Source organism: Prunus avium, chromosome 5, assembly GCF_965620075.1.
Source record: "Prunus avium chromosome 5, drPruAviu1.hap1.1, whole genome shotgun sequence".
Lineage (NCBI taxonomy): Eukaryota > Viridiplantae > Streptophyta > Magnoliopsida > Rosales > Rosaceae > Prunus > Prunus avium.
The window spans coordinates 11,243,424-11,271,265 of NC_142288.1; the positions used below are offsets into that span (position 1 = coordinate 11,243,424).

A 27,842-nucleotide genomic window follows, 5' to 3' on the forward strand; every position below is an offset into this window, starting at 1 on the left:
CAGGCCATTAATATTGCAACCTTTTGGTTTTCAGTCTTGGTCAACTGACTATGCTCCACTAGACACATAAATTCTTCGGTATATTCAGAAACCGAACGATTAACTTGCACATAGTCGATGTACATGCGGTACAAAATTTGTTCATAATCAGTAGGTAGGAACCGATCCATCGTAAGTTGCTTCATCTTTCGCCACATACGAACCCGTTGCTTTCTTTTCCTCTATCGTGAATTCTGCAATTGATCCCACCATACAGCCGCTGTGATGTTCAGACCGAAAGCGACCATCTTCACCATTTTGTTCTCTGGAACCTCCATAATTTCAAAAACCTCTCCACTTCTACCAACCAATCCAAGAAATCTTCAATTTTCAGATTTCCCCAAGAATTAGGGATTTTGGCTTTTATCCAATAATCACCAAAATTGTTGTGATTACGATGTTGTGGATTGTTAACCGGTGGTGGTTCCTCAAGTTCTTCTTTAGACTCTGACTCGCTCTCTGGAACACGTTATCTCCTATTATTTCTTCCATCGTTATCTCTATCTTCTCTTCTGTTGTTATCTCTGTCTTCTCTTCTATTGTTGCCATCAATAGTTTGTAACAACAACTCACGCATTTCCCCAAGTTGATTGGCTAAATTGTCGATTCGTACGTTTTGAGCGTCCAAGTTTGCTCGGGTAATTGGGACAGCAGTTTCACGATCACCCATAATAAGCCAATAATACCGAGACGGGAGAGACCCGCTCTGATACCACTTAACGCAGCACAAGCAAATAGGTTTTCAAGCGAAAACCCTAAAGAACAATAATATGGAATCCAACAGGAAATTATAGAGAAATTCTCTTTGAATTATTTGATAAAAGTCGAGATAAGTTCAACCAAGAATGATGGTTGACTAAATACAACGTTCTCACCCATTGGACTGTCCTGGGGAGTTACTGAAAACTTAATAGAAAATAAACAGAAAGTCTGTAAGTTGAATACAAACTTTAAATGCGCTTGTGGAAGGCCAAATGTCCTCAGAATCCCAAAATCCACCATATGTCACAGCAAAACAGTGAGTTGGACTCGTGGCATCCTTCCATTTTTAAGAAGGTATTATGCGACCCAATTAGAGCTCGGATGCCAAATCTGTAAATTCCCGCTGCGTCCTTTTTCCCTTCTTCACTCCAATTCTTCTTCAATCCATTCAGCCATTTATTTTACATCAACGTGAATGTAGTGCGATACTAAAAGCTCCACGATGCACTTCCATCCATATTCATAAATATAGTTCGACATTCATGATGATTTTTACTGCATCTACCAAATTGTTTTGCAAGATTTGTTTATGGGGGCTTACATGTCTAACAACCAGTTCCTCCAATGGAGGGCTCTTCAACAAGTTTTCCTTTTTAAAAAAAAAACAAAGAGACAAAAAGAATATATATATATATATATAATAGGGGTAGGGGGAGGGTGGAAGCCGAATTACACTTCAAAGTACATATGGGGCAAATGCTTTGAGCATTTTGAGCAATACAAGGCATTCAGAGAGATAACCGCAAATAAATTAAATTCCATTTCTCAAACTATATGTGTTACAAAGAACAAACTCAAATGAGAGCCACGAATCCCATAATCCCAAAAACTAATAGTCATAAAGGGAAAAGAAGACTCAAAGACACCAATGAAGGCAAAACTTGACACATCTGGATATCCTCATGTAAATGAGCCCTGACAGGAAATGAACCACCACCCCATGAGCCATCATCACTATATATGATAGCTAAAAAAATGAAGTTATTTGAAGTGTTAGATCATATAATAGTGGTGGCAACACCAATTTCCTGTGGAGACTTCACTGAAATCTTTCATTTTTCAGCTTTTTAAGACATCCAGATGCACCTTGGAACTCTTTCATATCATCCATCAGAAATGTTGGTTGTGTTTGTAATGTTAAAATTTAAAGGTATTGAGCTTGTATTCTCTCTCTGTTTTCTTCCCACCACGTCTTTGCGTTCATCTCCCCGAACCTTTCGCGGCTGTGCAAATCAGAGAAATAAGGTCATGAGCTGCCTCTCAATTACCAAAACAAGAAATTGCTAATTGCCAAAATCGAAAACAAGATCCAGAACTGGCTGTACAAATTTGAAAACTTAAAAATATGATTTAGTTATATTTTTGGCATGAAGCTTATCGTATGATTATGGTGCAACAGAGAGAATTCAGGAAGATGGTAGTGGATCTATTAACAAATAATTAGTAGTGTCTGAAAAGAAGATCAAGAACTAGCTGTATGGAAGTAAATACAGAGCAGGTCATGGAATGGGTAGGTCACCATGTATATATGATGCAACAGAGAAGATGAATGAAAATGCTAGTGAATCTGTTACCTGAATCGGACACGGCGAAGTTCCCGAGTGCCATCAGCTAGCTGCCTTATGGTTATATATACCCCAGGCTCATCTTCCTCAACCCATTCTGACTCGACATCACTAGCATTGCTAATTGAGATTGAAGCTTCATCTCTAGAGGAGGTTGTTGTCCGTGAAGCATTGAAAGATGATGCCTCTCCCTTGTGCCCGCCTGCTCCATAAGCACTAGAACCACCAGCATTGTAGTGGTGACCACCACCACCATGATCAAAAGAATCGGATGGGAAATAGCCTCTACTTCCAGCTCCAGAGGGTTTATACTGGTTCCTTGGTGTCCAATCCTTGTTTGATGGAGCCATAGGGCTTTCCATAGCAGATCCCATCCTTGAATAAGAAGAATCTCTCTGCTGCTGAGTACAACAGTCTGTTAATAACTACCATTTTCAAGTACACATACATCATAGACATTAATTCAATGGACCTCTTTTCTAGCATCCATCAAAGCACACTTTTAGAAACTTTATCACAGTGATGTTAGCTATAAAATCAAATGAGGTTTCCAAGAAGCCATTTAAATGGTTCCATGTACAGTCAATGGTGTTCTTCATTTCATGCCTGAATGCCAAATTAAATTTAATTACCTCATCTTCAGACCTTGGAGGAGTGTGCAGAGCTTGCCGGTTGAATCTCTGAACATTGTAGAGCTCCATGATGCGGTCATAATTCTCACCCCACCATCGCTGAGCTTGCCATTTGTTAAACATCTCTCGGCTTCAAATTTGAAAGTCATGTTTGATCAGTTTGATGTACATTGATGTACATTGTACAGGGATAATCAAGTTACAAGTACTAGATTTTAAGACATTAGCAGAATCAAAGCCACATCTCAAGTTCCATACAATTTTTAACTAATGTCTATTTACCAACCCCATGTGTTCACAAGTCCTGTTCTTGGATTTTGACAAGGGTACAATTACTTTGTACAGGTACTAATTTCTTTTTCCTGCAATAGTCATTGCCATACCTGAAACGAATTCGTTTGAGATCATTTCCCCCATTAGGAAGAGATACGAAAGTGATGTGTACGCCGGGTTCCACCTGTGCCATCCACTCCTTAGGCTCATCCTCATCCAAAACTACATCACAAGACTGAGCATAGGATGCACCTCCCGGGGTCCGATCACCACCACCATATCCTCTGGTAAATCTTGAGTCTGATCTTGCACCCAATTGATGATTAGAGGTGAAGTCCCAAGCTGGTGTAGAACTTGAGCTTGCAGCATAGGGGTATGGAATCCCTTCTGAAGCAGTGTCAAAATCCGGGTAAGGTCTCGGTGTTCCTTTCTTATAATTACTCGACCCTGTGCATGGTTTGCATTGCTTGTAAGCACCAGAGAATTTCAGTGCCATATCTTTGATCTGCACAATGTTAGAAAAATGGGGTTGGCCAAATGCCCAAGAAAGCTATGCAAGAATTATATGGAACATTTATCATTATGCATTTTCCAAATCATTATGTTTTTTAACATTAAAGAGAATCATATAAATGGAAGAAAACAGTTTATATGAGATAATTCCATGTGAAGACACAAATTTTCAAAGTATTTCACTTTCTTTAAGTGTAGTTTATCTTGAATACCATGTCAAGAAAACAACCGGATACACCAGATTATTACTGATGGGGCAGATAGGTACCTAATCTTTGTTGCAAATTGTTGTAAGGTGAGTACAAACCATCATTAAGAATTTATTATGGGACCAAAAACAGCAGCGTTTGAATTACCATTTTAAAGGGCACCTACTTATTTGGTAACAAATGTTTGTAATTGTTCAGTGTTACATTATGTTATCCGCATTTATTTCAAAAGATCACTTACGTGTGTGGGCAACTGACCATAGCATTTGCCTTTAAAAAAAATTAATATAGTTTGCAATAGAGTGAGTTGTGCGCGTACACGATTGAACTTAGCATTCTTCGTTTATCATAGGACCGCGTGTACCAAATTATGATACATTTGATATCTAGATGTAACAAAGCATAGCTTTGGGACTCCCAATAACAATGCAGACATTCTTGTGTTGCAAAAGTGATTTCGGGCAGCAAGCCCTAAAGTGAAGGCAGATAATCAAACCCAAATCTTAAGCGATTTTCTACTTTTTTTCACTTACAAAAAATATTTCGGTTCTACGCTATAGCATGTATTTACTTTAGCAAAACAGTAATTAGACAAGAATTCAATGGTGGGTCACGCAAGGACATCAATTAGCAGTCTTTTTCTAAATATAGCGAATTCTCTTTTCTCAACACCCCACACCATTTCTCCCATTACTTGTTGCGGAAACTCTTTTAGGGTTTTCTAAGTGTACTGGCGGGAGATTATATTTTATTTGTGCATATTTTAAAAATGAGAAAAAATAATTAACATAGAATAAATTAATTCTATTTACAATAGATTACTACCAATGACATCATCAGCACATTATAGTTGAAGTAGACATGTCTAATACGTTCACACACAAAATTTTAATGACAAATATATATGTTCACTCACGTTACCATATGACCACAAGTTTTTCTTAATTAAGCGCATGTTTGCGAGTGTTTATGGAGGAGTTAAAAACACTTCCAGCATTTCTGACAGCGTTTTGTAAAAAATTTAAAATACTTTGTGTAGATTCCTATGTAAGCAATTCTAAAGTGTTGCGCTCGAGATTATGGGTTCGATTTGTCCATTTTTCAAGACAATATTGGATGATATGAGGGTGTAGATAGAATCTAGGGTGGGCTCAATCCCCGTGCTAATTCAGAGTTATAGCGTTGTAGGGTGGAAGTAGTAGGACCAGAAGGTGTCCTCAGTTCATAAATTCAAAGGTGAATTTTGAATATCTCAAAGCTAATTCTTCTGATGCTATTTATTATTCTTCATGGGTCGATTTAAAAGAGCACAAAGCATAAGTAGCTAGGAACAGAGAGTAGTGGGATGGAGGAGGGTGTGTTTATATATGCAATGCAGACTTGGAAAGATGCCAAAAAGTGGGCCCCGCAACACCAGGCCCCACTTAATGCTCTTGTGATTTTGTTTGCTTCGTTTTCATTTTTATGGAAAAAGAAGCTGAAAAAGCAAAAGCTTGTGTAGGTGAAGCAAGCAAAAGACACGCATACAGAGAGAGAGAGAGAGAGAGAGAGAGAGAGAGGGATTGATTAGGAACCTGCGCCGTCAGGCTTTTGACGGCTTCTTTTGTACTTGGGGTGCCACTGCCACGCGCACCTCCTTCCTCTCCACCATCGTCCGTCTGCTTCGTACATGCTATGCATGTAAACATCTTCTTCTCCCTTTCTTCTTTACCCTTTTTACCCCTGAAAAAACCATATAATTTCATTTCAGTACATAGCCTCAAATCAAACATACAAACAAACAAATTCATGAACAAATAAACCATCTCCCCCCAAACTACCTCTTTTTGTTTTCATGGACCTATAAGAAAGTTATATTTGTTTAAGAGGGGGTGTTGCTAATTACGAAAACGCCTAGGAGGGAGGAAATTTTTAAGGGGTAATTCGGACAATTCATTGGAAAATAGAACATTCCCTTGGATGGCAAAATGGAAGTTCACAAAACAAAACATCCTTGGATGAAGAAGGGGCCCCAATCCACAAAACAAAACACCCTTAAAAATAAAAATAAAAACACTGCCCGCCAAGTTGTTTGGTGGCAGAGAAAATGCAGAGAAAAAAATACCACCAATACAGCAAATGTGAAATGGAAGGATTGTGGGTTTTTCTTTTGATGATTTTCCCGGGAAACAAATGGGTCCAAAGTAAGAGAGGGGAAAGAAGAAAAAAAAAAGTGAAAAAGGAAAAAAAGAACTCGGGATCAGAGAAGACCAGGAAAATGCGTAAAATATAATGAGTCAATAATTGAAAGAACCCAAAAAGAAAATTGGGAAGTGGCATTTGAAACTTTGAAAGTGGTCTTATTAGGAGGCTAACTCGAGGATGTGCGTCGCTTTAATGTACGAACCCAATTCATAAATAAATAAATAAATAAGCAAATGCCAAAATTGCATTAGAGACAAAGTGGCACTCTGTTTCTTTCTCTTTTTTCTTTTAATTTTTTATTTTTTTTCAACCAAAAATAAATAATTTCTTTCTTGTTTTTTTTTTTTTTGGTGGGGAGGGGAGTGTTGGGGTATGAAAGCGGTGGTTGAGAAGACAGAGAGACAAAGAAAACAACTGAAAAGAAGAAGAATCAGATTAGATCAAATATTAAATTGAAATTTTGTATCATTATTATTCGAAAACGACTTACCCAAGCAAACCCTCAACTCTGCTTTTTTTTTTCTCTGCTCTTGTCGCTTTAAGCTGCCTCTCTCTCTCTCTCTCTCTCTCTCTCTTCCTAGTCGCTAGTCCCTTAGCTTAGCTGCCACTATTCCCAGTCTCGAACTCTCTCTCTCTTTCAACCGCTCTGCTTCAATGCCTTCATTCAATATAGGCCACTCTGTTTTCCCACTGTATCAATGGACCCAAAAACAAAACAAAACAAAACAAAACAGAAAAAAAAAACTATTAGAAACAGAGCATTCAAATTCCTCAATCTCACATATTATTGATGCAAAATGGAAACCAGACCAAACCCATTTCGAAAAAGTCTAGGGACAAACGAGAAGAGAAAATAAAACAATTCATGGGAGATGGATAAAGAGCAAAATGATGGATGCTCTGCTCTGTTTCGTTGCCGAGAAAATTAAGAAAAAAAACAGTAAAGAAATTGCAACTCTCACCTAGATCAACACCTCATCTTGAAGAACCGGCACGGGAAGAACCAAACATTTCAATCTCCAGAGAAAGGAACCGAATAAATTTGAAAAATGAAACTGGAACCTCTTCACTGAACTTTCCGTTGCACCAAACCGAGTGAACCCGAAATCTTGCGATAATCAAAATCGCTTCAATTTTGGCAGTGTGAAGTCAACCCAGATCACCAAATTTTCTCCCAATGCAGAAACAACAATCTTCGGACCGATATTCTTGGCCGGGAGACGAAATGCCGGGCGATATATTCGAAATTTACCGAAAAGGGAATGTTTCGGATACTACAGCCCCTGGTTTCACGTTACGACAATCCTAAAAATCGGAAAATTACAGACGAGAGAGAATGGGAACAAATTGGGATCTTGTATTTATATAGAGGAAGATGTTAACGGCGTCAGTTTCCTCCGTTATACGTAACGGAGGCATTTGGTCATTTGGACTGAGGACACAAGGGTCCACATGTCTAGGTGATGTAAAGCCGAGGGGCCTCTAGGACTCTAATATGTGTGGGGAGTAGGACACGTGTCGGCCTTTGATTGCGTGAGGGTATGAGAGGGGTGATGGAGGGAGATTTATTTTTTCAATTGACAGATCAGAACTCAAGGAACCATCTAATCAAGATTTTTTAGTTTTTATTTTTATTTTTAATTTAATTTTTATGTTTATTTTATTGTATTTATGTTTGAGGTAGGTGAATATTTTTATGAGGGGATAATTTTGGGGTCATTGATGCACATAGCCTTATGCTAGTTGGGTATGGTCAAATGCCATGGACTGAGCTATTTCATAGCACATTTTCTTCTGTTTTAGGCTTTAGCCACGAAAGTAGGTGAAAAATGTGACGAAATAAATTGCATAATATCGTGTAATTTGTTTTTTAATCACATGAGTGAGCATGCTTACTTAAAATATGTCTAATCTCACAAATCAGGTCAAGTAAGCTTGAGTTAATTTTATTTTTGCTACTATTAGTATTGCAAATTAATGAAATTGAATAGATTGTGCATCAAGAAATTTAGGCCCTGTTTGGTAATGTTTTCGGAGAATGTTTTATTAGAATATTTTCAAAGAATGAAAATAAGAAAACGAATTTTCATTTTCAGGAAATGAAAATGTGTCTGGTAAATTAATTAGACAACATCTTTAGAAAAAAAAAAAACAATGAAAACGTGTATGGTAATACAATTTGAAATAAATATGTGAGTTATTTTTATGAAAACGTTTCCCATGAGAATGAAAAACAACTTTTTTCTATTTTCTACAAGTACACATGAACTTGTTTTCATTTTATGAAAACATTCTCAATGTTTTCTGTTTTTGTGCCACTGAACGTGTTTTTGCCTCATTTTTGTTCTCTGAAAATGAAAACATCCCCCTTAAAACGTTACCGAACGATTATCTTCTAGTCAAGAAACTATGAATTCCATGGGAAGCTGACTTTATATAAAGTTATTTTCTATACGTAACAAACAATAAGGACTCCAATTATTTTTGAATCACCATCACCATCACCACCACCACTACTTGACACAGTGATTACCACCAACATTAATACATTTACCAACTCCACCATCACCATCTCTACTACCATCACTAACATCAAACATGATTTGCCCACAATTATTTTGAATTTATAGAAGTTTAATAAAATCTATCAAACTCTATCACAAGATTCCACCAAATTTCATCAAAATTATTATGAAATTCAATCAAAGTATATGTGGAGTTTATGAAAGTCAAACAAAATTCATAGAGTTCTAACTACTTTAAAATCCATTAAAATCTTAATTGAATACACCCCTAGAAGTGACATTAAAAATCTCTAACAAGATTAAAACAAGTGGAGTATGCAATCAATCAATTAGTTCGAAACACCAATACAATTTCAATAATACTATTTGTACCATTTTTATTGATCACTTTGTTGATCACCTCTCTAGTACAGGTGGGTCTCACCTCTTTAATAGAGGTGGGCCCCACTAATGTATATGAGACCCTTCTATATTAGAGAGGTGGTTGGGAATGTAGTCAATAAACGTGGTACAAATAGCAGTACTAATACAATTAATATCAATAGCATATCATGTTAGAAAATAATTAAAAACGCAAATTAATGGAAAATCATCCTAATTTACCATGCATAGTCTTTTTGCAAATTGATAATGCCCAAATCACCAATAATCTCCGAACTAGGAAAACTTGAGGAACAAAGTATAAATGAGAGTTGTTGACATGTGATTTTAGATTGTTGACTTTAATTGTGTGAAAGTTAGGGCTTCCACGAGGTCGGGTATGAAGTGTGTTGATGTTGGCTCATCTAAAGATGCGGAGGAATGAAGAAACTAGGTCTATAAGGTGCTGCAAAACCTATGTAGACTGACTGGCGAGCTCGAGAGGCAGTTCTCAAACTTAGGTGGAAAAGGAGCGCACTCGAGCTGCGGTCTTAGACTTGAGCGGACCTAGGTGTTAGAGCCGATAAGAGGCTTTCGAGTGTGACACACACAAATCAGCTTGTTTTTTTTTTTTTTTTAATAGACTGTTTTTGATTTCCTATTCCTTGTATGATTATATCTAAAAGCCCATTTGCATAAATAAGCTGTTTTTAGTGCTAGGGTTTTTTATGACAGAAAACAAGGGCATCAACTTGAGTTTGAGCAGGGTGTGAGAGAAATAAAGATCTAGGGTATGTAAGAGCGAAGGGGGTTTTACTTGTAACTGAAGGTGTTCTTATTACTAGTGATATTCCTCGAGGCGATCACCAAAGAGGATGTAGACACAAATCCGAACCTCTATAAATTCTTGTGTTATTTGTTGTCTGTTTTACTTTGGTGTGTGTGTGTGCTTCTACTTTACATAGAGTACGAAGACACAAATCCCAACCTCTATAAATTCGTGTGTTCTCTATTGTCTGTTTTACTTTAGAGTGTGTGTGTTCTTTTACTTTCCCTGGTTTGTGTGTGTGCACATTGCGTAGTCCATCAATGACAAGATCTTAGACTGTTTTCGCATGCATTTCCTTCTCTTCTCAGCAGACGTGTTCTGCACAAGATATAGAAATGGTCACCTCGATGACACAAGTGTAGTATTAGCTAAACCTTCACTGATGCCAAAGTAAGAATGAATTATATAAAGAATTAACAGAGTTTCGAAATGGTTGAGAGTTATAACCCTTGTCTAAATTTGGTTGATGAGTATTTATAGAAGGCATGAGGAAGCATATCTCCTTAACTGGGGGAATGAGGTGTTGAGAGTATTTGTCCCACATTGAAAAGTTAAGGGACCAAGCTTGGGTTTATAAGGAGTTGGGCTACTCCCCTCATTGCCAATTGGTTTGGGGATGGAACCTCAACTTTCTTTATCGTATCAGAGCAAGGCTTCACGTGTTAGGCCCAACGGCCACACGTGCTCCCACGTCACCCAATATGTGCGTTGTCCACGTGTTAGGTTTGAAAGTTTGCCACACGTGCGGGGGCGTGTTGAGAGTATTTGTCCCACATTGAAAAGTTAAGGGACCAAGCCTGGGTTTATAAGGAGTTGGGCTACTCCCCCCATTGCCAATTGGTTTTGGAATGGAACCTCAACTTTATTCATGAGGATGTCTAGGTCATGCCTTAATTATTAATGATCAATCGATTCAAGACAGATCTTGTGCCAACAAGAGTAAGTATAAAAAATTTATCTTGTTTAGTTCATATTCTCTCTATTGAAGTTCCATGAACTTCATTCATCTAATCATATGGCAAAAACATGCTCACGAATGAAACAAGAACGAGTCCATCAGATACTCTCTACAAAGTCCATAATATATGCATGTTGCTCGAAAAATATTTGTTTCCATGCAAAACTCCATCAGATAGGCCCCTCAAATGAGCCTGACTTGGATCGAACGGAGCTCACCAGCTGACAAAACCACCAGAAGACAATGGTGGGTTGAATATGAAAGCTAAGATAAGCCTAACCAAGTGATGTGTCACGTCACACACACTTTCCAAAATTAGCAAATGGTTGGTTTTGTGTTCTATTCCTCACCAAAGCCTCGAGCTCTAGGCCATATTTTAGAAACTTAAAACTTTTGTTCTCTTTTTGTTCTTTTTCTTTTGATGGGTGAAAACAAAACTTAAACTTTGGATATGAATTTTGTTAGGCAGAAGGGAAGGCAGGAATTATGACATGAGAAAGATGTAATGAAATGAAATGAAATGACCAAGCAAAGTGGAAAATTGTATGGTGCGTCCAATCAAAACGCACGAGTGAGGAGGGTTACTTGGATGCGCCGCTGGTGAGGGAATCATCATCACTATTAAAAATCCAAATTGGAATGTAGGAAGATCTTCAATCTTGTCAAACAAACCACAAAAAGATTCTTATAATTATATGTGTCAACCAAAAGCCAAGCCCCATTTGTTTTCTGAATTCTTCTGATACGTTTTTGTCTTCTTCTACACCTTACCTGAGTCTTTCCTGATCATACTCAGAGGTCCCCAAGGTCCTTTTCAAAGGTCGAATAAAACTCAATTGTAACGGGAATGATATTATTTTGCTATTTTCAACCAATAATAATGGAATTCATTGTATTATTTACCGGGATAACAAAGAGTGTTATTCCGTTTCATGAGAGTTTCTCTCCCAAAGGTCCTTCCCTGAGGTCCCCAAAGGTGGTCTCAAAGAAAAGGACCAAAACCCATTATGCAAAATTGATGCTGGGTTTTGAGTCAGAGGGCAAATAGTACGGGTAGGAGACAGTTAAACACTGCAAACCGGCTAGGACCGGTGACTAATCGGTTGAGAGGGTGTCTTCTTGGGCAGAGAGCAGAGAGAGGTTACTGGCTGTTGTCGGTTGTCAGCATTTGGTTTGGTTTCATGTTAATAATAATTTGCTATTATTTTGTTTTGTGCTTGTAATTGTTTGTATTTCGTTGCTTTGTCAATATGGGCAAGCCATGCGCTTTAACTTTAGCCAACTACTCTGTCTCTGCTCTTGTCCTTGCTTTATTCCTGGGGCTAACCTCCCTTTAAGCAAAGAATGCTTGGAACAGAGGGACAACAAACAAAACCAAACCCCATTTCTCCTCTCTCTCTCTCTCTCTCTCTCTCTCTCTCTCTCTCTCTCATATATGATATTATATATACAAATTCTCCAAAGGCTCCAAATGGGTTTTGTATTGCATTGCATGCCCACGTGTCGTCATTTAGAGAGTAAAGCTTTTTAGTTGCCCCCAAAGATCTTGTTGAGAAAGAAAAGCATAGTCAAGGTCCACAGCCTGAAGCCATTCCTCTCATTTCCACTGTGGCATTTGGCTTGGCTTCGCAACCAAATTCAAATTAAAATCTCGAACTTTAATTACCACTTTGTTATTTTTCTCACATCTCTTTGTCTACGATATCTCTCTCTATACGAACAAATTGTGTAAAAGAGAGAGCGAGAATTGCACACAAAATTCCATTTTGAGTTCAGTTGTGATGCACGATATGATTGAGAGTCTTTCATGTGATCAGATCACAAACAATAATATTCCATTTGTCGGTGATGTTTTCTTCTTGTATTGTTTTATGAATGCATGCAATTTAATTACCAAAATCATAAAAGAAAAGAGTCGAACATTTTTCTTTAAGTCTTCTTTGTTTAAGGAATTTTTCAAAATACTCTGCCTCTCTCTCTTTGTGTCTCAAAAAATGAAAAAACAGAAAAGAAAAGGAAAGACAAAATAAGTAGAAAAGTAAATGAAACATGAGAGGCATGGTGGTGGTGGTGGTGGTGGATTTAGACCACTTTTAACGTTAGGAATGTTCTGTTTTCAAGTTAATAACAGTTGTACTTGGAAAAGTGATTATAAAGCCATTCAGCGATCCTCCCCAAAGTAGATCTCTCTATCGCAATCCCAAGTCTTTTCCTATTTCCAATGTTTCAATGTTTGATTGCCATTGATTTATTGTACATGTCTTTTGAATTTCTGATTTTATATATATTTTTTTCAATTTTTAAAAACAACATTTCTTGCCTTGCCCCATGTTAAAAGAAGAGACATGGCAAATGGATTGTCTCATACTATGTATGATTATGTGGATGAATCCCTCTCCAAGATGCTTGGATCATCAAAAGCTAAGATTAGGATGACGAGGAGCTTCAAAACTTCAAAGTGTTAGGATTTAGCCATGACTCCTAACTTGAGTTCTCCCTATACTTTGTAGTCAATTTTCGCTCTAAAACGGGCACATGCTGAGAGTATATCTCCCTTATAAGAATTGAAAGTCTTGCATTAATAGTTCAAATTGATTTTGTATTATATACTATAATTCTAACAACATGAACAACTAGTCTCTTAGTGGGAATGTCTGTGGATCGTGCAAGTATCCATTGAGATTCATAATTCAGATATTTTCGCTCCGTAAGTTTCAAACATGAAAATTCCCTCATTGCTTGATATATACCACCGTAGATTTTATAGAAGGAATTTGTTGCCTTGTTTTAGACTTAACACGCTCATTATTGAGTGTAAAATCATGTTAATGCTTGATAGGTTCAATTAGAAAGAGACACTCATCTTGTGTTCTTAGAGTTCATAAGTATTCAAGCCCATATTTTGAACCTACATTATTGGATTACTAAAGCCCATAGTTTGACACCAAGAAAAGTATTATTAGGTAGGCCACTAACGACGTCGTCTTAAACTATTATTTTTTAATTCTTAAGACGTCGTCGTTTAATGACATTTTCGGTAGCTTTCACGCTCGCGCCGCTCCCGCTCCCACTCCCACTAGACACCATTTCGAGGAGAAAATGCAGGCGTAGAAGAGAAACCTGTTACTCAGTTTCCCTTCTTTTCCTGCCGTTTTCTCAGCAACCAAACACAGTAAACCAGTACGCTGAAGCTAGAGTTGGCTCCACCAATCCAGAACTATATCAGGTATTTTTACTCTTTCCGAAATATTTTCTTTGTTAATTCCTTATGTCTTCTGTTTGGATGCAAGAAAACCCAGAAAACTAAAAAGGAAGACAACATAGGGCCAAAACTTATAGTTTGTGCTGTTGAAGGAAATTTAGGTTTATTTTTTCTCCCTAGGAAACTCTCTTAGAAGTTAAATGTTTTTTCTTTGGGGGTTTTAACAGAAAGGGTTGGAAATTCGTATATGGGTTCGCATTCAAAGGGTCGATTTAAAGCATGCACTGAGGATAGGATCAGTGGATTACCAGATGAAATTCTTTACCACATTCTTTCCTTCCTTGAAACAGACGTGGCTGTAAAGACCAGCTTTTTATCACACGGGTGGAAAAATGTGTGGACTAAAGTTCCTACTATAACTCTATGGGATTTCGATTATCGAAATAGTTTTTACCGAGATCGCTTTGGGGAATTTGTGGATCATGTTCTGTTATCGCGTGGCTCGTCAGACATCCATACATTCCAACTTCATTGTTCTGAATTTGAGGATGATTCTCGGTTTGATGCTTGGATTTGCGCTGCCCTTGAGCGTAATGTTGTTGAACTGGAATTTTCTGTTCTGTGTTATCTTTGTGAGGAGTCCAGGATGGATTGGGAAGACTAGCTCTATGAGTTTCCAAGAAGCCTTTACATGTGCAAAACCTTGGTGATTTTGAAGCTGAGGCTGCTATCAGTTATTACCATCACTCCCACCTTAGATTGTTTCCCAAGTCTCAAGGTTCTCCATCTTACAATCTGTCATACTGATACTGACTCAATGGAGAAACTCATTTCTTGTTGCCCTGTACTTGAAGATTTGATTATAGTTGGATCACTTCAAGAATTTTCGTATTTAGAATTTAATATCTCCGCACTGAAACTAAAGAGCCTACTGATTTATTTGGAACCATTTGGTAGAGATTAAGTACGACATTTTTGTTAATATCAATGCTCCAAATCTTGAAAATTTTGAAATCGTGGATGAAGTTTCGGCAACCTATTATTTGAAGAATTAAAAATCCCTGAGCAAACCCAAGATTAATTTCGGATCGCTACATGGGTTTGAGGACCTTGACGATGACAATGTCCTTGATTCTGCTGTCTGTGTGCATAACCTGTTTGCCAAACTTCTCAAAGTTAAAGATCTTTCACTTTCAGCTAAATTTTTGGGGGTAAGTGTGCTCTAACTTGTCTCCTTAGTGGCTGATAGCATTTTTACATGCTGGAATTTTTCAATGGGAATGCTCGATCTATTATGCTGAGAAAATTTGATGTTGCTCTAGTCATTGATTGATCTGTAGTTTATCCTATGCGAAGGATCCAAACTTAATGCGTCAATATCATCTGCCTACATTTGCTAATTTGATACAGTTGGAGCTACTTCTTCATAGACGCTGCTCTTGGAGATTACTGACAAAGTTGCTCAAGAAATCCCCCCACCTAAAACATCTCGTCTTTCAAATTGTGAGTATAGGTTGTGATTTATACCTTCTTAAAGCTAAATGGTGTTGGTACCAATATGCAAATTTCGGAGGTTTAATTTAACTTGTTTATTTTAAAAATCTTTACAAGTTGTGAACTGTTGTTGCTTACTACGGGAAAGACTTCGTACTCCATGGTGTCTGCCAATGTGGGTACCTATTTGCTTGTCATCACGCCTCAAGACCATTTGCATACGGGGATTCAAGGGACGGCCGGATGAGATGGAAGAGGCAAAGTACTTGTTGAAGCATGGCGAAGTCTTGAATAACTTGATAAATTATACTCATGATTTCCCTGTAGAACACATGATGGAGTTACGCCAGGAGATTTCAATGTCCCTAGGGCTTCGAGGACTTGTCAAATTGAATTTCCAAAATAGTGGTATCTAGGTTTTTACGTGGATTCCATTTTCAAAGTTGTGAAGGGGTCCTGTCTTTGTTGATGGAAGTGCACTTGTGTTTTTAACTGTTCTTATCTTCTGCTTTTAGCTTCTTTCATTTTGGAGGAATGAGTTATGGAAACATATATGTATGGAAAGCATACATAACATAATCTGATCATTAATTAGTTTTCAGTTTAACTTGCTAAAGCTAGAGGTGCTACTCTACTACATTTGCTTTGGCTAGTAACATTGATGAAAAAAAAAACTAAAAAAAAAAGGACAGGAAAAAAAAAAAGTAAGCCTAAATAAAAAAAAGGTCCAAAATTTACTAGTATAGGAGGACAAATTGTTGAAAGAGTGTAAGTTGTTAATTAGTCCTTTTTAGATCCACCGCGAAGGGACTGCCAAAACACAGGCCAATTCTTCTGAGCCTCATTCCAACCCAAGAGAGAGCCTTCCCTCAAAGGATCCCAACTGGAGGACACAATCCCATAGCTGACCCCTAAAAGGGCCGTCCCAAAGAACACAAACGACACTATGAAGGGCACCCAAGTGGGCACATCTATTTTCAGGCCAACTTTCAAGTAGTAGAAGAATGGGAAGAACAAGAGCCCCAGAAACAATGGCATCCCAACTGTGAACCCCATCCTCCCAATCATCCTGTTCGTCACGATCTCCGGTATTACGCCTTCCTCCCGCTCGTCCTCTTCCTCGTCCTCATCGTCATCTTCATCTTCATTGCTGTCATTGTTTTGGTTTGTGTTCTTCTGGGTAATTTTCTTTTTCTTTGGGGAAGGGCCAAAGCCTCTTGGGCTCCTCAAGGTTGCATTTAAGTGTGTGGAGGGAGAAAAAAACTTCTGGTTTTGGTTTGTTGTGGAGATTGGGTAGTGGGTTTTTGTTATTTCTTTCAAACTGTTGGTGATGGAGAATGTCCAAGGCTTAATACTAATCTGCAGGATTTAAAAAAAAAATGCAAGCAAGAGGTGAGCAATTGCATAATTCAAATGCCATTGAAACAAGCTGCAATTTCCATCTATTGAAACACAAACACAATACTCTTGTTCTTTTTTTTATTCTTCTTTCACTAAGGGAAGCATCAAAATTCAAGTTCATACCACCATTTCAGCTCATTAGAAAAACAAACCAAGAACTACAGATGGTTGACAACAGAAACAAAAAAAAAAAAAAAAAAGTATAATCTGCAGTCGTTCTATTTAATGGTACCTTACTAGATGATGCTTGGTGTTGCGAGGGACTAATTGGAGAGGGCTTAGATGACCATGAAGATAGCCCTGCAATTGCAGCCATGGGCTTCTGTTCTGCTAGTGCTCTTGGAAATGGAAGCCTTGGTGTTCAGAAAGAGCAAGAACTTGGCATGGGGATTTCTGGTATTATTATTTCCTTAAAAAATAGACGGATTTGAAGGGCCATGAAGAAGAGAAGAGAACAGAGTGGGCTACAAGAAGGATAAGGTTAGAGATATTGCATTTGTGGGTCCCTGCTGTAGGATTGCGCACATAAAATCTGCAACGTTGATGAGTTTTAAAGACATTTACAAGAGTCTCTGTTTATTTATTTATTTATTATTATTATTTTTCACAGGACATGAAACTTTTTTAGCCATGTCGAAAAGAGCATCCCACTAGAAGCCGGGCCACAACCAAAACAAATAAAATCCTAAACCAAAGAAATTTTTGTATGTTCCGGATACACTTTCCATCCCATATTCGAATACGTACAATTCAGGATGGCAAAAGCTCCCCAATTTTTCATGAGGAAATAATTAGAACATACAAAGACCACCACCGGGCTTTCAACCACAAGAGAAGAAAAATAATTTGGAAGACATAATAGCACAACTCGCCACAAATACCAATCAAGTCAAAAGTAAGAAGGAAACAACCTTACAAAATCAAGCCGTTTCCATATGAAATTTAGAAGTTCAACTGGGTCAATTGGCTAATGCACACACAGTAAAAGAAAGAGGAGTTTTGCTAGCCAATCTGAGGTTAACCCAAAAAATCAAGGGCATGCAAAGGTAGTTACACTCCGAAACGGTAGGCCCATAAAAAATGTTGTAGACTTGGATGCGTAAAAGCAACATAAGTAGCTGAAAACTAAGGAAGGAGACATCTGCTCTCCATGACCCTGACTGATCATCTTCAAAAAGTATGGTCGAGGACTCTAAACCGAGTGCTTTTTAGGAGACAACCCAACAAGGTACATTTGTTCCTCTATTTTCGTTTTTATTTCTTTATTTTCCGCCCCTCTATGCTTTTACTACTTGTTACATGCATATACTTTAAACATTGAGGAACATATTTAGTTTAGGTTTGGGAGTGGGAAACTTTTGTTTTTGTTTTTGTTTTTGTTTCGAGTCTGTTCCACTACAAGTTTACTTTTGCAATAAACAAGACGAATCTAGAATCAATTTGAAGAGTTGGCCCATGATGCCTTCTTCAATTTTTCATGCTGAATCCAACAATATAAATAACATTCAAATTTGGTTTTTTGTTTGGAAAATAGAGTTGTTTTAATGCACAGAGGTCACAAGCCTATGTGTTCTGTACAAGGTCTATATTACAGACACATTTTTGAATTTTTTTGAGCTGATTTCGAATTCTGATTTGAATGAAAGTTTTGGGTTTTTATGTCTAGTTTCTAAGCATATAAGGCTTGTTAAAATTTGTTACGTAATTTTCAAGTTATGAACCGATAATTGAACATTTGTCAAAATTGAACAAAACTTACGTAATTTTCAAATTCTGGATTTTTTTGTTGAAGTATTACTTTCTCTTACTAATGATGATGTATATGTAATGCTTAATCATTATTATTTTACTAAAGATTTGCCATGAAGGTTTATGCATCATAATTTTAGAACATCACATTGTCATGCTTCAAGTATTTTGGTGGAGAAGGTCTATACTTGGATGATTGTGGAGAAATAGTGGAGACTACCCTTGTGAGATGCTTGAGTCAAATTGCCATTCCTTGAGATAGTATTTGGGATTATTCTTATTCACTATTTTCTTTCTTTCTTATTTAGATTAATCTCAATTAGGCTTTTGAATTGAATACTAAGAACCAATCTTTCCCATTTTCAGTCTTTTCTTGTCCACATACTGACACTCCTTTCACATTATGATCCGAACCCACCATCAGCTTCCCATCTTGTCAAATTACGTACAAAAAATCTTCAATGAGGTGTTTGACAATCTTAGGACCATTGGCGTCGTGTATATTTGTCCCTCTTCCCTGTGCTACTCTTCCAACAAGGTACCTTTGTTCCCTCTTTTCATTTTTATTTCTTTATTTTCCGTCCCTCTATGCCTTTTATATGGTTCATTTTATTTGGAGTGGCTTAACTTTAGTTTTGGAATTGTGATTAGCATTCATTGGTTATTATTAGTTTGTTGAAAGTATTGCTTTAATAAATTTGTTTTGCAAGGAGCGTTTGTGGCTATCGTGATTGGTAAACCCTCAGGAGACACAACTCCTCCTACTAGGGACACCTAGAGGTTTAAAATCTTGTGGCACATGCTCAATGCCATCGAGATTACCTGTGAAAGTAGTTTAGTTTAGTTTGTTTGTTTTCATTATTTTTTATTTTTAGTTTTGCTTGAGGACTAGCAAAAGATAGGTTTTGGGGTATTTGATAAGCTTATGTTTTATATACATTTTATACATCTTTTACCTATTTACTTGATGTTATCTTTAGATTAAATTGTTTGTGAAAATAGGAGAAATTGAGCTAAAAAGGGCAATAAGATGAAGATTGGGGATTTTAATTGGAAAGATGCCAAAAAGCACAAAAGGAAGATCCAAATAATTCCTTGTGTCACAAGGAATGCCGTCATTCCTAGTTCAAGATGGTTCAAAGTCTCATCAAGTCAAATAAGGAGAAATCAAGAAGGCCCTAGATTAGTAGGAATCCCATTTTTGTAATAATTATAGCTATACCTTAGATAGGTAGGATTTCTATGAGTACTATTGTAGAAAAAAACCCTAACACCATCCAATTCCTCCACACTTTTACCCATAGCCAACACATCCTAAGGAGAAGAAGAGGAGAGCTCATGTGACACCCCGACCCTATTTTTATTGTCCATTTAATTTATTTAATTTTGAAATTATAATTTTGCCCTCTAGAATAGGGTTATTTTGGTCACTTTTTAATATGGTAGCATTTTGGGAAATTGAATGGCATTATGACATAGATCACATCGATATGAGTTCGTAGACACGTAGTGGACTCAAATTGGAGTTCTAACGAAGAAGTTACGATCTATGGAAGTGCAGTGGCACAACCGTAAATATTTCAAAGTCTAGTTTTAAAAATATGATTTTTCTCTCTTTCTATCTCTCTCTCTCTCCCCCTCACGATCTCTTCCCTCTTGCATGAACAACCCCCCACAATTAACAGACTAGCCACATTATTTGTCACCACCACCTCCACCTCCTTTCTCCATCCGCCGTAATCTGCAACTCCAGCAGTCGGAATTTGCTCAAAATCGCCAGATTTTTATGTAAACTTTCTGGCGTTCGTTCTGGCGATTCAGGCTACCAAATTTGTCGATCTATGTATGCTTTCTCCTCCTTTCAACGTGTTCTAGTTGATGGTTGGGTTGGTTAGGACTGATTTTGAAGTTTTGAAACTCAATTTTCGAATCTAAGATTACGCCAATTTTTGGCTTGAAATTCCGGCAAGTTCCGGCCACTTTTTGGCCATGGTCCAAGAACAAAAGTTGCTCCACTTGTTGTCCTGATCACGTAGGTATAGGTATTTATGTGTGTTTCGAGAATTTTCCGGTTGCTAGAATTTCTCAAGACACCCATGTGCTGTTGGCGCATGTGGCGACACGTGGGCCTTATATGGGTAACGCATTTGGTCCTAAAATGATCCACATGTCGTTCCAAGCATGTCGGTATGCTCGGATTTGAATTTCGTTATCGTTTGACAGTCGATCGGATTTATGCATATTAGGCATTATCCGAGTTCGATATGTTTGGACCGTTGGATCGATTCCATTTTCGAATATGTTGATCTAGGCACCTCTAGGGTCGTGTAGGAATTCGCGGATCATGAATCGGAATCCCGAATGCTCCGATTCAATGACTTCAAGTTTGCATAAAACGGTAACCGTTCGATCATGCGATCGCGATCGATCCAACCGTTCGATTTCAGACCAAACTTGCCGGACATGTTTAATAAACCTTGTTAATCCCATAAGAATTTTTGGATCGAAAATTGGAGGTCGTGGGCCTGGGCGCCCGGTTGACCAAATTTGAAAAGTTTGGTCACTCGGTTGACCAAGCATCTTCCGAGGCCATTGCACCATTCAAGACATGTTGTTGGACCTTAGGAACTTCCCGTTTGTCATACACACACTTGAATCCCGGGAAATTAGGAATTTATTTTAAAGTTCTCATTTGAAGAGCTTTATTTTAATATAGTCCTTGTATTCTGAAATAGGTACTCCCGCTTAGCGTACCCAATAGGCGGGACCCTCTCAGGGTCAGGCATCGTTTGACTATCTATGAGTGGACTTTGTTTTCAAATAATAAACATTATTTTCATGACGGAAAGCTATGCAGAATGATTTATTTGTTTATTGAGTTTATTATATAATTTATTGTGGAAACATGATATTTCTATAAAGTATTTGAAATACATTTGGGTTTTGGTGTATTATGATTATCTTGAGTTGATATATATTATTTTCGAGAATTTCTATCTATGCTTGGTTATGTGTGGGGTACATGGGTTTGTTGGTAATGAAATTTTGGAATGAGAGTGGATTGTAGTTTGTGTCAGTTTGAAGTGCTATAGGCACTACCCTATGTACCTCACAAGATATGGAATACTGGAATTGGATACATGGACCCTTAAGGGGTTAGTTTGCGCGCGTAGGACTTGTCACAGGTGTACGAGTATTGAGGATTCTGCTGTATGTGCTGGTGAGCCTAGTCCTTGGTTGGATGGCTCGTTCCCTAGCCACATAGTCAATTGAGGATTCTTCCATGTGGACTAGTCAAACAATCCCCCGGTCAAGGTCTAAAATATCGGTGATATCGGGAAATATCGGTAGGCCAAAAATACGGAATTTTCGATGGAAATATCGGGATATTATCGATATCGATAAAAATTAAATAAAAACCACGGAAATTGTAAGAAAAACTTGAAAAGTTTTATTGAAACTTTGCAGGATGTTTATTTAGTCAATTATCTATTAGTTTATCATAAAAAATTGGAAGGAAATACATTGCATGATGGATTTAATTGATTTAAGTTGATTATATAGCGAGCTGGCAAACATTGTGAGTGTAGAAAATATGTAGTAATTAATGAAAAAAGATTAAATACACCATAATCATTTATATATAATGAATTAGTACAATATTTTACACTTTATACATTGCATGGTAAGATACATGAGTGACTTAGTATGAAGCTGAGTTGGATAAGGCACTGGACTGTTCTCATAGAGGCAGGGGTTCGAATCCCTCCATGCGCAACTTGACCTAGGAAAATAATAGTAATGATAGTAGAAGAAACCAACCTCTCTTTTCGTCCCAAAAAAAATAAAAACCAACCTCCCTTTAATTGTTTTAAATTGTTAAAATTTTAATTTGCCCCTAAGGCCATTTCCAGCAACCCCCTAGGGCTCGAGCTGGGGGGGGGGGGGGTAAAAGGCCAAAACTCATTTCCAGCAACAAAGGCTGGCCCGTGCAAGCAAGAGGTGGGGTCCACCAGCCTGGGCTGGCTCGAAGGCAGAAGCAGCCCGAGTGCTGGCCCGAAGGCGCTGCTGACGTCAGCAGGCGCAATTCAAATTTTTTAACGCGCAACGGTCCTTCCGATTGCTTTTGTCATCCAATCCAACGCCCAGGAAATTTTCAAGGCAAAAAATTATGAAAAAAATTCGAAAAAATTCCCAAAAATTACTGAAATTTTTTTTTTTCTGTAAATACCAATCAATCCTCTTCATTTTTAACAACAAATCCTCATACATTTTCTCCTCCTCCAACTATTATTCACTTTCTACTCCATATTTTTTTCATTTTCTACTCCATATTTTTTTCACTTTCAAGTTTAATTTATCTAAAATTTGAAATTGAAAATCTTCTCCGAATATTTTATCTGAAAATATTATCCAAATTAATTGTTTATGTAAACAAATTTGTGAAAAAAACAAAAAATTGAATAGTACTTGCCCTTTGCCCGGGCAACTGCTGGAAGTGCAACTTACTATTTGCAAGGGCAGACACTATTGAGGTGAATAGTGTCAGCCCTACCCCCCCTCCCCCCTTGCCATGGCAAGGGTTTGACTGCTGGAAATGCCCTAAGTACGGTCCCTTTCCCCAAAACGACGAGGGTGACTTGAAGTATTTACATAAAATAATTTTTTTTAAAAAGAAAAAAAAAAAAAAAAAAAGGTTTTCCAATGCGAATCTTTGTTTGTGAGGCTATCTCACCAAATGGTGATTCCATCAAACTCCTAAAAAAACCTAGAACAAAACTCCTCCTCTACTTCCGAGTCCCAAAACCCTCTCCCTCCCTCCATTATCGCTTTACGCTTGCGCTTACTCAACACACGCCTTCTCTGCAACTCTCCCATGGCTGCCACCACCACCAAGCCTTCCCCTCTCTCTTCCTCTCTCTCCAAACCCACACCCCGCCCTCTAACCCACAAAAACTCTCCTTCTTTCTCCCCCAAAAACCCCCCTAAACCCTCTTTCCCTCTCAAAACCTCCTCTCTCTCACATACCCACAAAGCTTCCTCCTTCACCCTCCGCTCCAAAAACCCAATTTCCGAGTTTTTCCCAGCAAACAAACAAAACCCAGATGGCGATTTTATTGATTACGATGATGACGATAAGTGATCGGTTCATAATTGTATATTATTTCTTACCCTTCTAGCTTATGATTTGGTTATGTTTTTGAGTTAAACTTGTGCTTTTAATCCTTTTTGTGTTTATCTTTCAGTTAATTGAGCTTTAGGTAACAATGATGGCTTTGGAGAACATAATTCATGCAATTCAAGCATGTTAAGGCCTAATTTGGATGAATTGATGAAGAGCTTAAAGACAAATTCATTATGGCTACAGCCCCCTGCCAGTCCAGTTCCGTAGGTCATATTGCAAGCTTTGTTTCAGCAACCTACATAGCTCGGATGAGGCCACATTCTTCATGAAAGTTGCTCCAATTGGTGTGTACTATAACATATCCAAAATTCAGCCCCATTGGATAAATCTGGAGTCCGTTACCTAGCAAACACGGAACCATGCTCAGGATGGATCTTATCAGCGCGGAAAATGAGTTAGCAATTTGTTTCGGCCTTAACTTCTTCCTCCGACCTTGGATTGGCCCAAATAACATATGGCTGGAAAGAAGACATTCTGAACTTCAATTTAGAGTGCTTAAAGTCCTAATTTGATTAAGAGAAGCCCAAGTTGTAAGCCCTTGAAGTTGCTGGTCATGCTGACCTCAGCATGTGCTGGTTGGATGCTTGGTCATGGTGAGCTAGGTATGAGCTATCATTTCTGGTTGGAAGCTTGGTCATGGTGACATGAAGATGAGCTAGGGCTGCTGGTGGGATTTAGTGGTGAAGTGCATCAACCAATTCAAGATTTTCTAATACAAGTGCATCACCCATTTCAGATTTTCTAATACAAGTGCATCAACCATTTCAGATTTTATAATTCAAGTGTTGTATGCATTAGTCTTATTAAATTCTGATTTTCACTTCCCCTAGGCCTATAAATAGGGAAGTTCTCTAAGCTTGTAATAACACCCCAAGGGGGGGGGAGCTCTCAAACACTTCTCTAGAGCTCCCTTCCCTTCTCTCCCTCAAATTCTCTTAGTTTCCCTTTGTAGTTCTCAATTGTTGTAATAAGATCATTCTATTAAATTTTCTTTGTACTAAATATCAAACACTTTTCCTTTCTCTTCTTCTAATTCTCTAAAGCTTTCAAACACATGTTCTTCCAAAATCCTCAAAGTTCTCAAACATCTCTCTACTTCCCTTCTCTTCCAAAAGTCTCCATGTCTCAAACACTTCACAAACACATTTCTCTTCCTTCCCTAAGTTCTCAAATTCTCCAAGTTCACAAACATCCTCCAAGTTCTCAACCACTCTCTTCCAAATTCTCAAAGTTCCTAAACACTCTCTTCCAAAATCCACAAAGCTCTCAAAACACCTCTCTACTTTCTTCTCCAAATCCTCCAAGTTCTCAAACACTCTCTTCCAAATTCCCCATGTCTTAAACACATTCCCTTCCAAAATCCTCAAAGCTCTCAAACACATGTTCTTCCAAAATTCTCTAAAGTTCCCAAACACTTTCTTCTCCCTCCTCAAAGTTCTCAAACACTTCCTTTCTTCCTCAAAGTTCTCTTAGTTTCCTTAATGTTTTCTTAGTTGTAATTTATTTTTCTTTGTTATGTAAATTCTTTTCTTAAGTTTTCAAGTTGAATTAGTTTCCAAGTTTCAATTATGGTTTTTGTTCTTATTCATTATGCTTATAAGTTAATATGCTAGTTTGAATGATTGATCACCATTTAGGCTTGCATGTTAGCTATCTTGGTTTGAATTAAGAGTATACACCATGCTTTAATTCGAATTGAACTATGAATAGGAAGAGTATGTATGGACATTCGACAACAGGGATTAGATACATACTTGGTTGTTTAAAATGTTCTTCTATGCTTAATGGGTTCCTAATGCTTAATTTTAGGTTAGACAACAAATGATCAAATTAGGGAATTAGGAACACAAGGTTATGACCACACACCATGGCTTAATCATACTTTAGCTAGAATCAATCCATTAATCTAAATTGAACTTGGGAACTTATTTGCTTGAGTTACTTATTTCTTTCTTCCTTGTTTTATGTTCTTTGTTTTTGTTTCTATTTTGTGTAGGGAAACTAAATTGGATCATTCAATCACCAATCCCTGTGGAATCGACCTCGCACTTACATATGTTATACTACCAACGGTTCGTGCACTTGCGAGTATCACAAGTTGAGGATGCAGCTTAATCCATTTTGGTGGAGCTAAATCTACGCAACAATAAGCCCCGGGAGGAGTGTGGGGTCGTGGGCATAATCTCGAGAGTATCGATATTATCGATAATCTCGATAATATCGAGATATTAAAACGGTTTGTGTGTTGACGTTGCTCAATAATATCGGGATCGACATATCGGTGATATTTTCGGCGACAATTTTGATATTTGGACGAAATATGCTTGGGTTGTTCCCAGAATATCGATGGGCAAAAAAAACGATATTATCGCCAATATTTCGGCGATAATATCAATTTTTTAGACACTGCCCCCGGTTGGATTGTTTCCCCAGTACAAGTTTGGTAGTGGTCATACTTATATATATATATATATATATATATATATATATATATATATACCTATCCTTTCATTCTTATTTGTCGGTGAGGATACTTCCTCACTCGCCGTGCCAACGGGCATGCGTTTCGAGAGAGTAGTTTGGGAAGGGTTTTGGAATAGGATTGGTGATAGTATACTATTACGAGATTACGGATTTCACTATGGTTTGGCTAAACTATTTATACATATATATAACTACATCGGTTTGAATGCATGTCATTTTCAGCATCGTTTTCTAAATGGTGGGGTTATCATATGTTGTTTTCAAAGATAACAAACTTTGTTTTTGTTCACTCACATGTTTTTTATTTTGCGCCCCACAGGCAGTAAATAGTCTTGAATCGAGCGGTCGTATCAAGTCGTGAACTCCGAACCTGAGCTTGTGTAGGGCAAACTTTCATCTATTTCTATTTATGTCGAACTTCATTTCATTGTGAACTAAATTCCGTTAGATATGCTCTGTTATCCCCCATGTTAGGGTTGATTGTAAGGCCGGAGGCCTATTATGTAAATTGCATGTTATTATCTTGTGCATGCTACTGGTTGCTGTTTTAAAATGTGTTTTAACATGTTGAAAATTTTGAGAAATGTCTGTTTTTCAGGGGAGACTTTGCCAAAATTTCGGCAGAAAGTCTCGTCTCTTTTAGTAAGTGGGCCTAGCTTCAGTATGATGTCAGAAATACCACAGGATTCGTCACAGATTCCGAGGAATTCAGGGCGGGTCATGTCAGCTCATGCAACCTTGGCATTCTAATTTGCACATGATTATTGATTTGCTATTCTGACAATAACATATACAAATCATATATATATTTGCTATTCAGACAAAAATATATATAGGGGGTCTGAACATTGTTTTCTCAATGTGTATTGTATTATTTATTATGTTGGTTTACCTTTCAAGATAATGTCTAGTTTGACAATTTTGATTAACTACAATGGAAAGTGGGTGTAGGGGCTTTTTCCTTCCGGCAGCAAGTGGGCTGGGCTGATGAAGTTATCCCCTCTGTTTGAGTTCAAAAATTAAGCCCCAAAATGCTTCGAAAGGGCAGCAGAGCCTTAGGAAGTATTTTGGTTATCTTCTCCAACAAAAATAACAAAAAGTTACAGATAATTTCTTCTCATTCACAGATGAACTTTTGGACTTGGCATGAGGGGCATGTGGCATGAGAGCAAAATTACCATGGGTTTAGCACTTTGGGAAAGGAAAAGTTTGTGGGTTCCTATGAAGGTCAGAGGTTCTAATGGAAGAGAGGAGAGGTTCTAATGGAGGAGAGTTTTGGGTGATTTTCGCAGCTTCCGGCAGCTCGACAGTGACTTTGTCAGAGCTGTAGCAATTTTGCCAAAGCAGGGGAAATGGGGGAAATGGGGTAGCAAAGCACGAAAATTGGCTGGGTTTGCAAGAGAGAGAAAGCTTGCTCTCTGAAGGTGGTGGGTTGTTGGGTAGGAGAGGCCCCATTTTATAGCTGCGGGAAACTATCC

General features: G+C 37.8%; 2 protein-coding genes and 1 pseudogene across 6 annotated transcripts; 1 reads left to right on the forward strand and 2 right to left on the reverse strand.

Moving 5' to 3' along the window:
- Positions 1-1,538: 1,538 nt before the first annotated feature.
- BRX (DZC (Disease resistance/zinc finger/chromosome condensation-like region) domain containing protein) lies at positions 1,539-7,495 on the reverse strand. 4 transcript variants are annotated; one of them, XM_021952966.2, is made up of 7 exons: positions 7,140-7,495; positions 6,668-6,867; positions 5,568-5,715; positions 3,382-3,776; positions 2,999-3,128; positions 2,376-2,764; positions 1,539-2,024 (listed from the first exon to the last, which is right to left on the reverse strand). In XM_021952966.2, exons 3-7 carry the CDS (start codon positions 5,679-5,681, stop codon positions 1,946-1,948), a joined length of 1,107 nt encoding a protein of 368 aa, XP_021808658.2. In that variant the 5' UTR covers positions 5,682-5,715; positions 6,668-6,867; positions 7,140-7,495; the 3' UTR covers positions 1,539-1,945. The 4 variants fall into 4 exon arrangements, with proteins under 4 accessions (XP_021808658.2, XP_021808655.2, XP_021808656.2 ...); XM_021952963.2 differs by having other exon boundaries at positions 2,376-2,767; XM_021952964.2 differs by lacking the exon at positions 6,668-6,867 and having other exon boundaries at positions 2,376-2,767.
- Positions 7,496-13,903: 6,408 nt separating this feature from the next.
- LOC110752333 (F-box protein At4g09920-like) lies at positions 13,904-16,057 on the forward strand (annotated as a pseudogene). The gene is made up of 5 exons (XR_015836067.1): positions 13,904-14,075; positions 14,279-15,009; positions 15,128-15,262; positions 15,482-15,554; positions 15,654-16,057. The product of XR_015836067.1 is annotated as an F-box protein At4g09920-like (transcript).
- A 175-nt stretch (positions 16,058-16,232) lies between these two features.
- On the reverse strand, positions 16,233-17,438 carry PAM68 (PAM68-like protein (DUF3464)). Its single transcript, XM_021952969.2, has 2 exons — positions 17,179-17,438; positions 16,233-16,904 (listed from the first exon to the last, which is right to left on the reverse strand). Exons 1-2 carry the CDS (start codon positions 17,260-17,262, stop codon positions 16,326-16,328), a joined length of 663 nt encoding a protein of 220 aa, XP_021808661.1. The 5' UTR covers positions 17,263-17,438; the 3' UTR covers positions 16,233-16,325.
- Between the last annotated feature and the right edge of the window lie 10,404 nt (positions 17,439-27,842).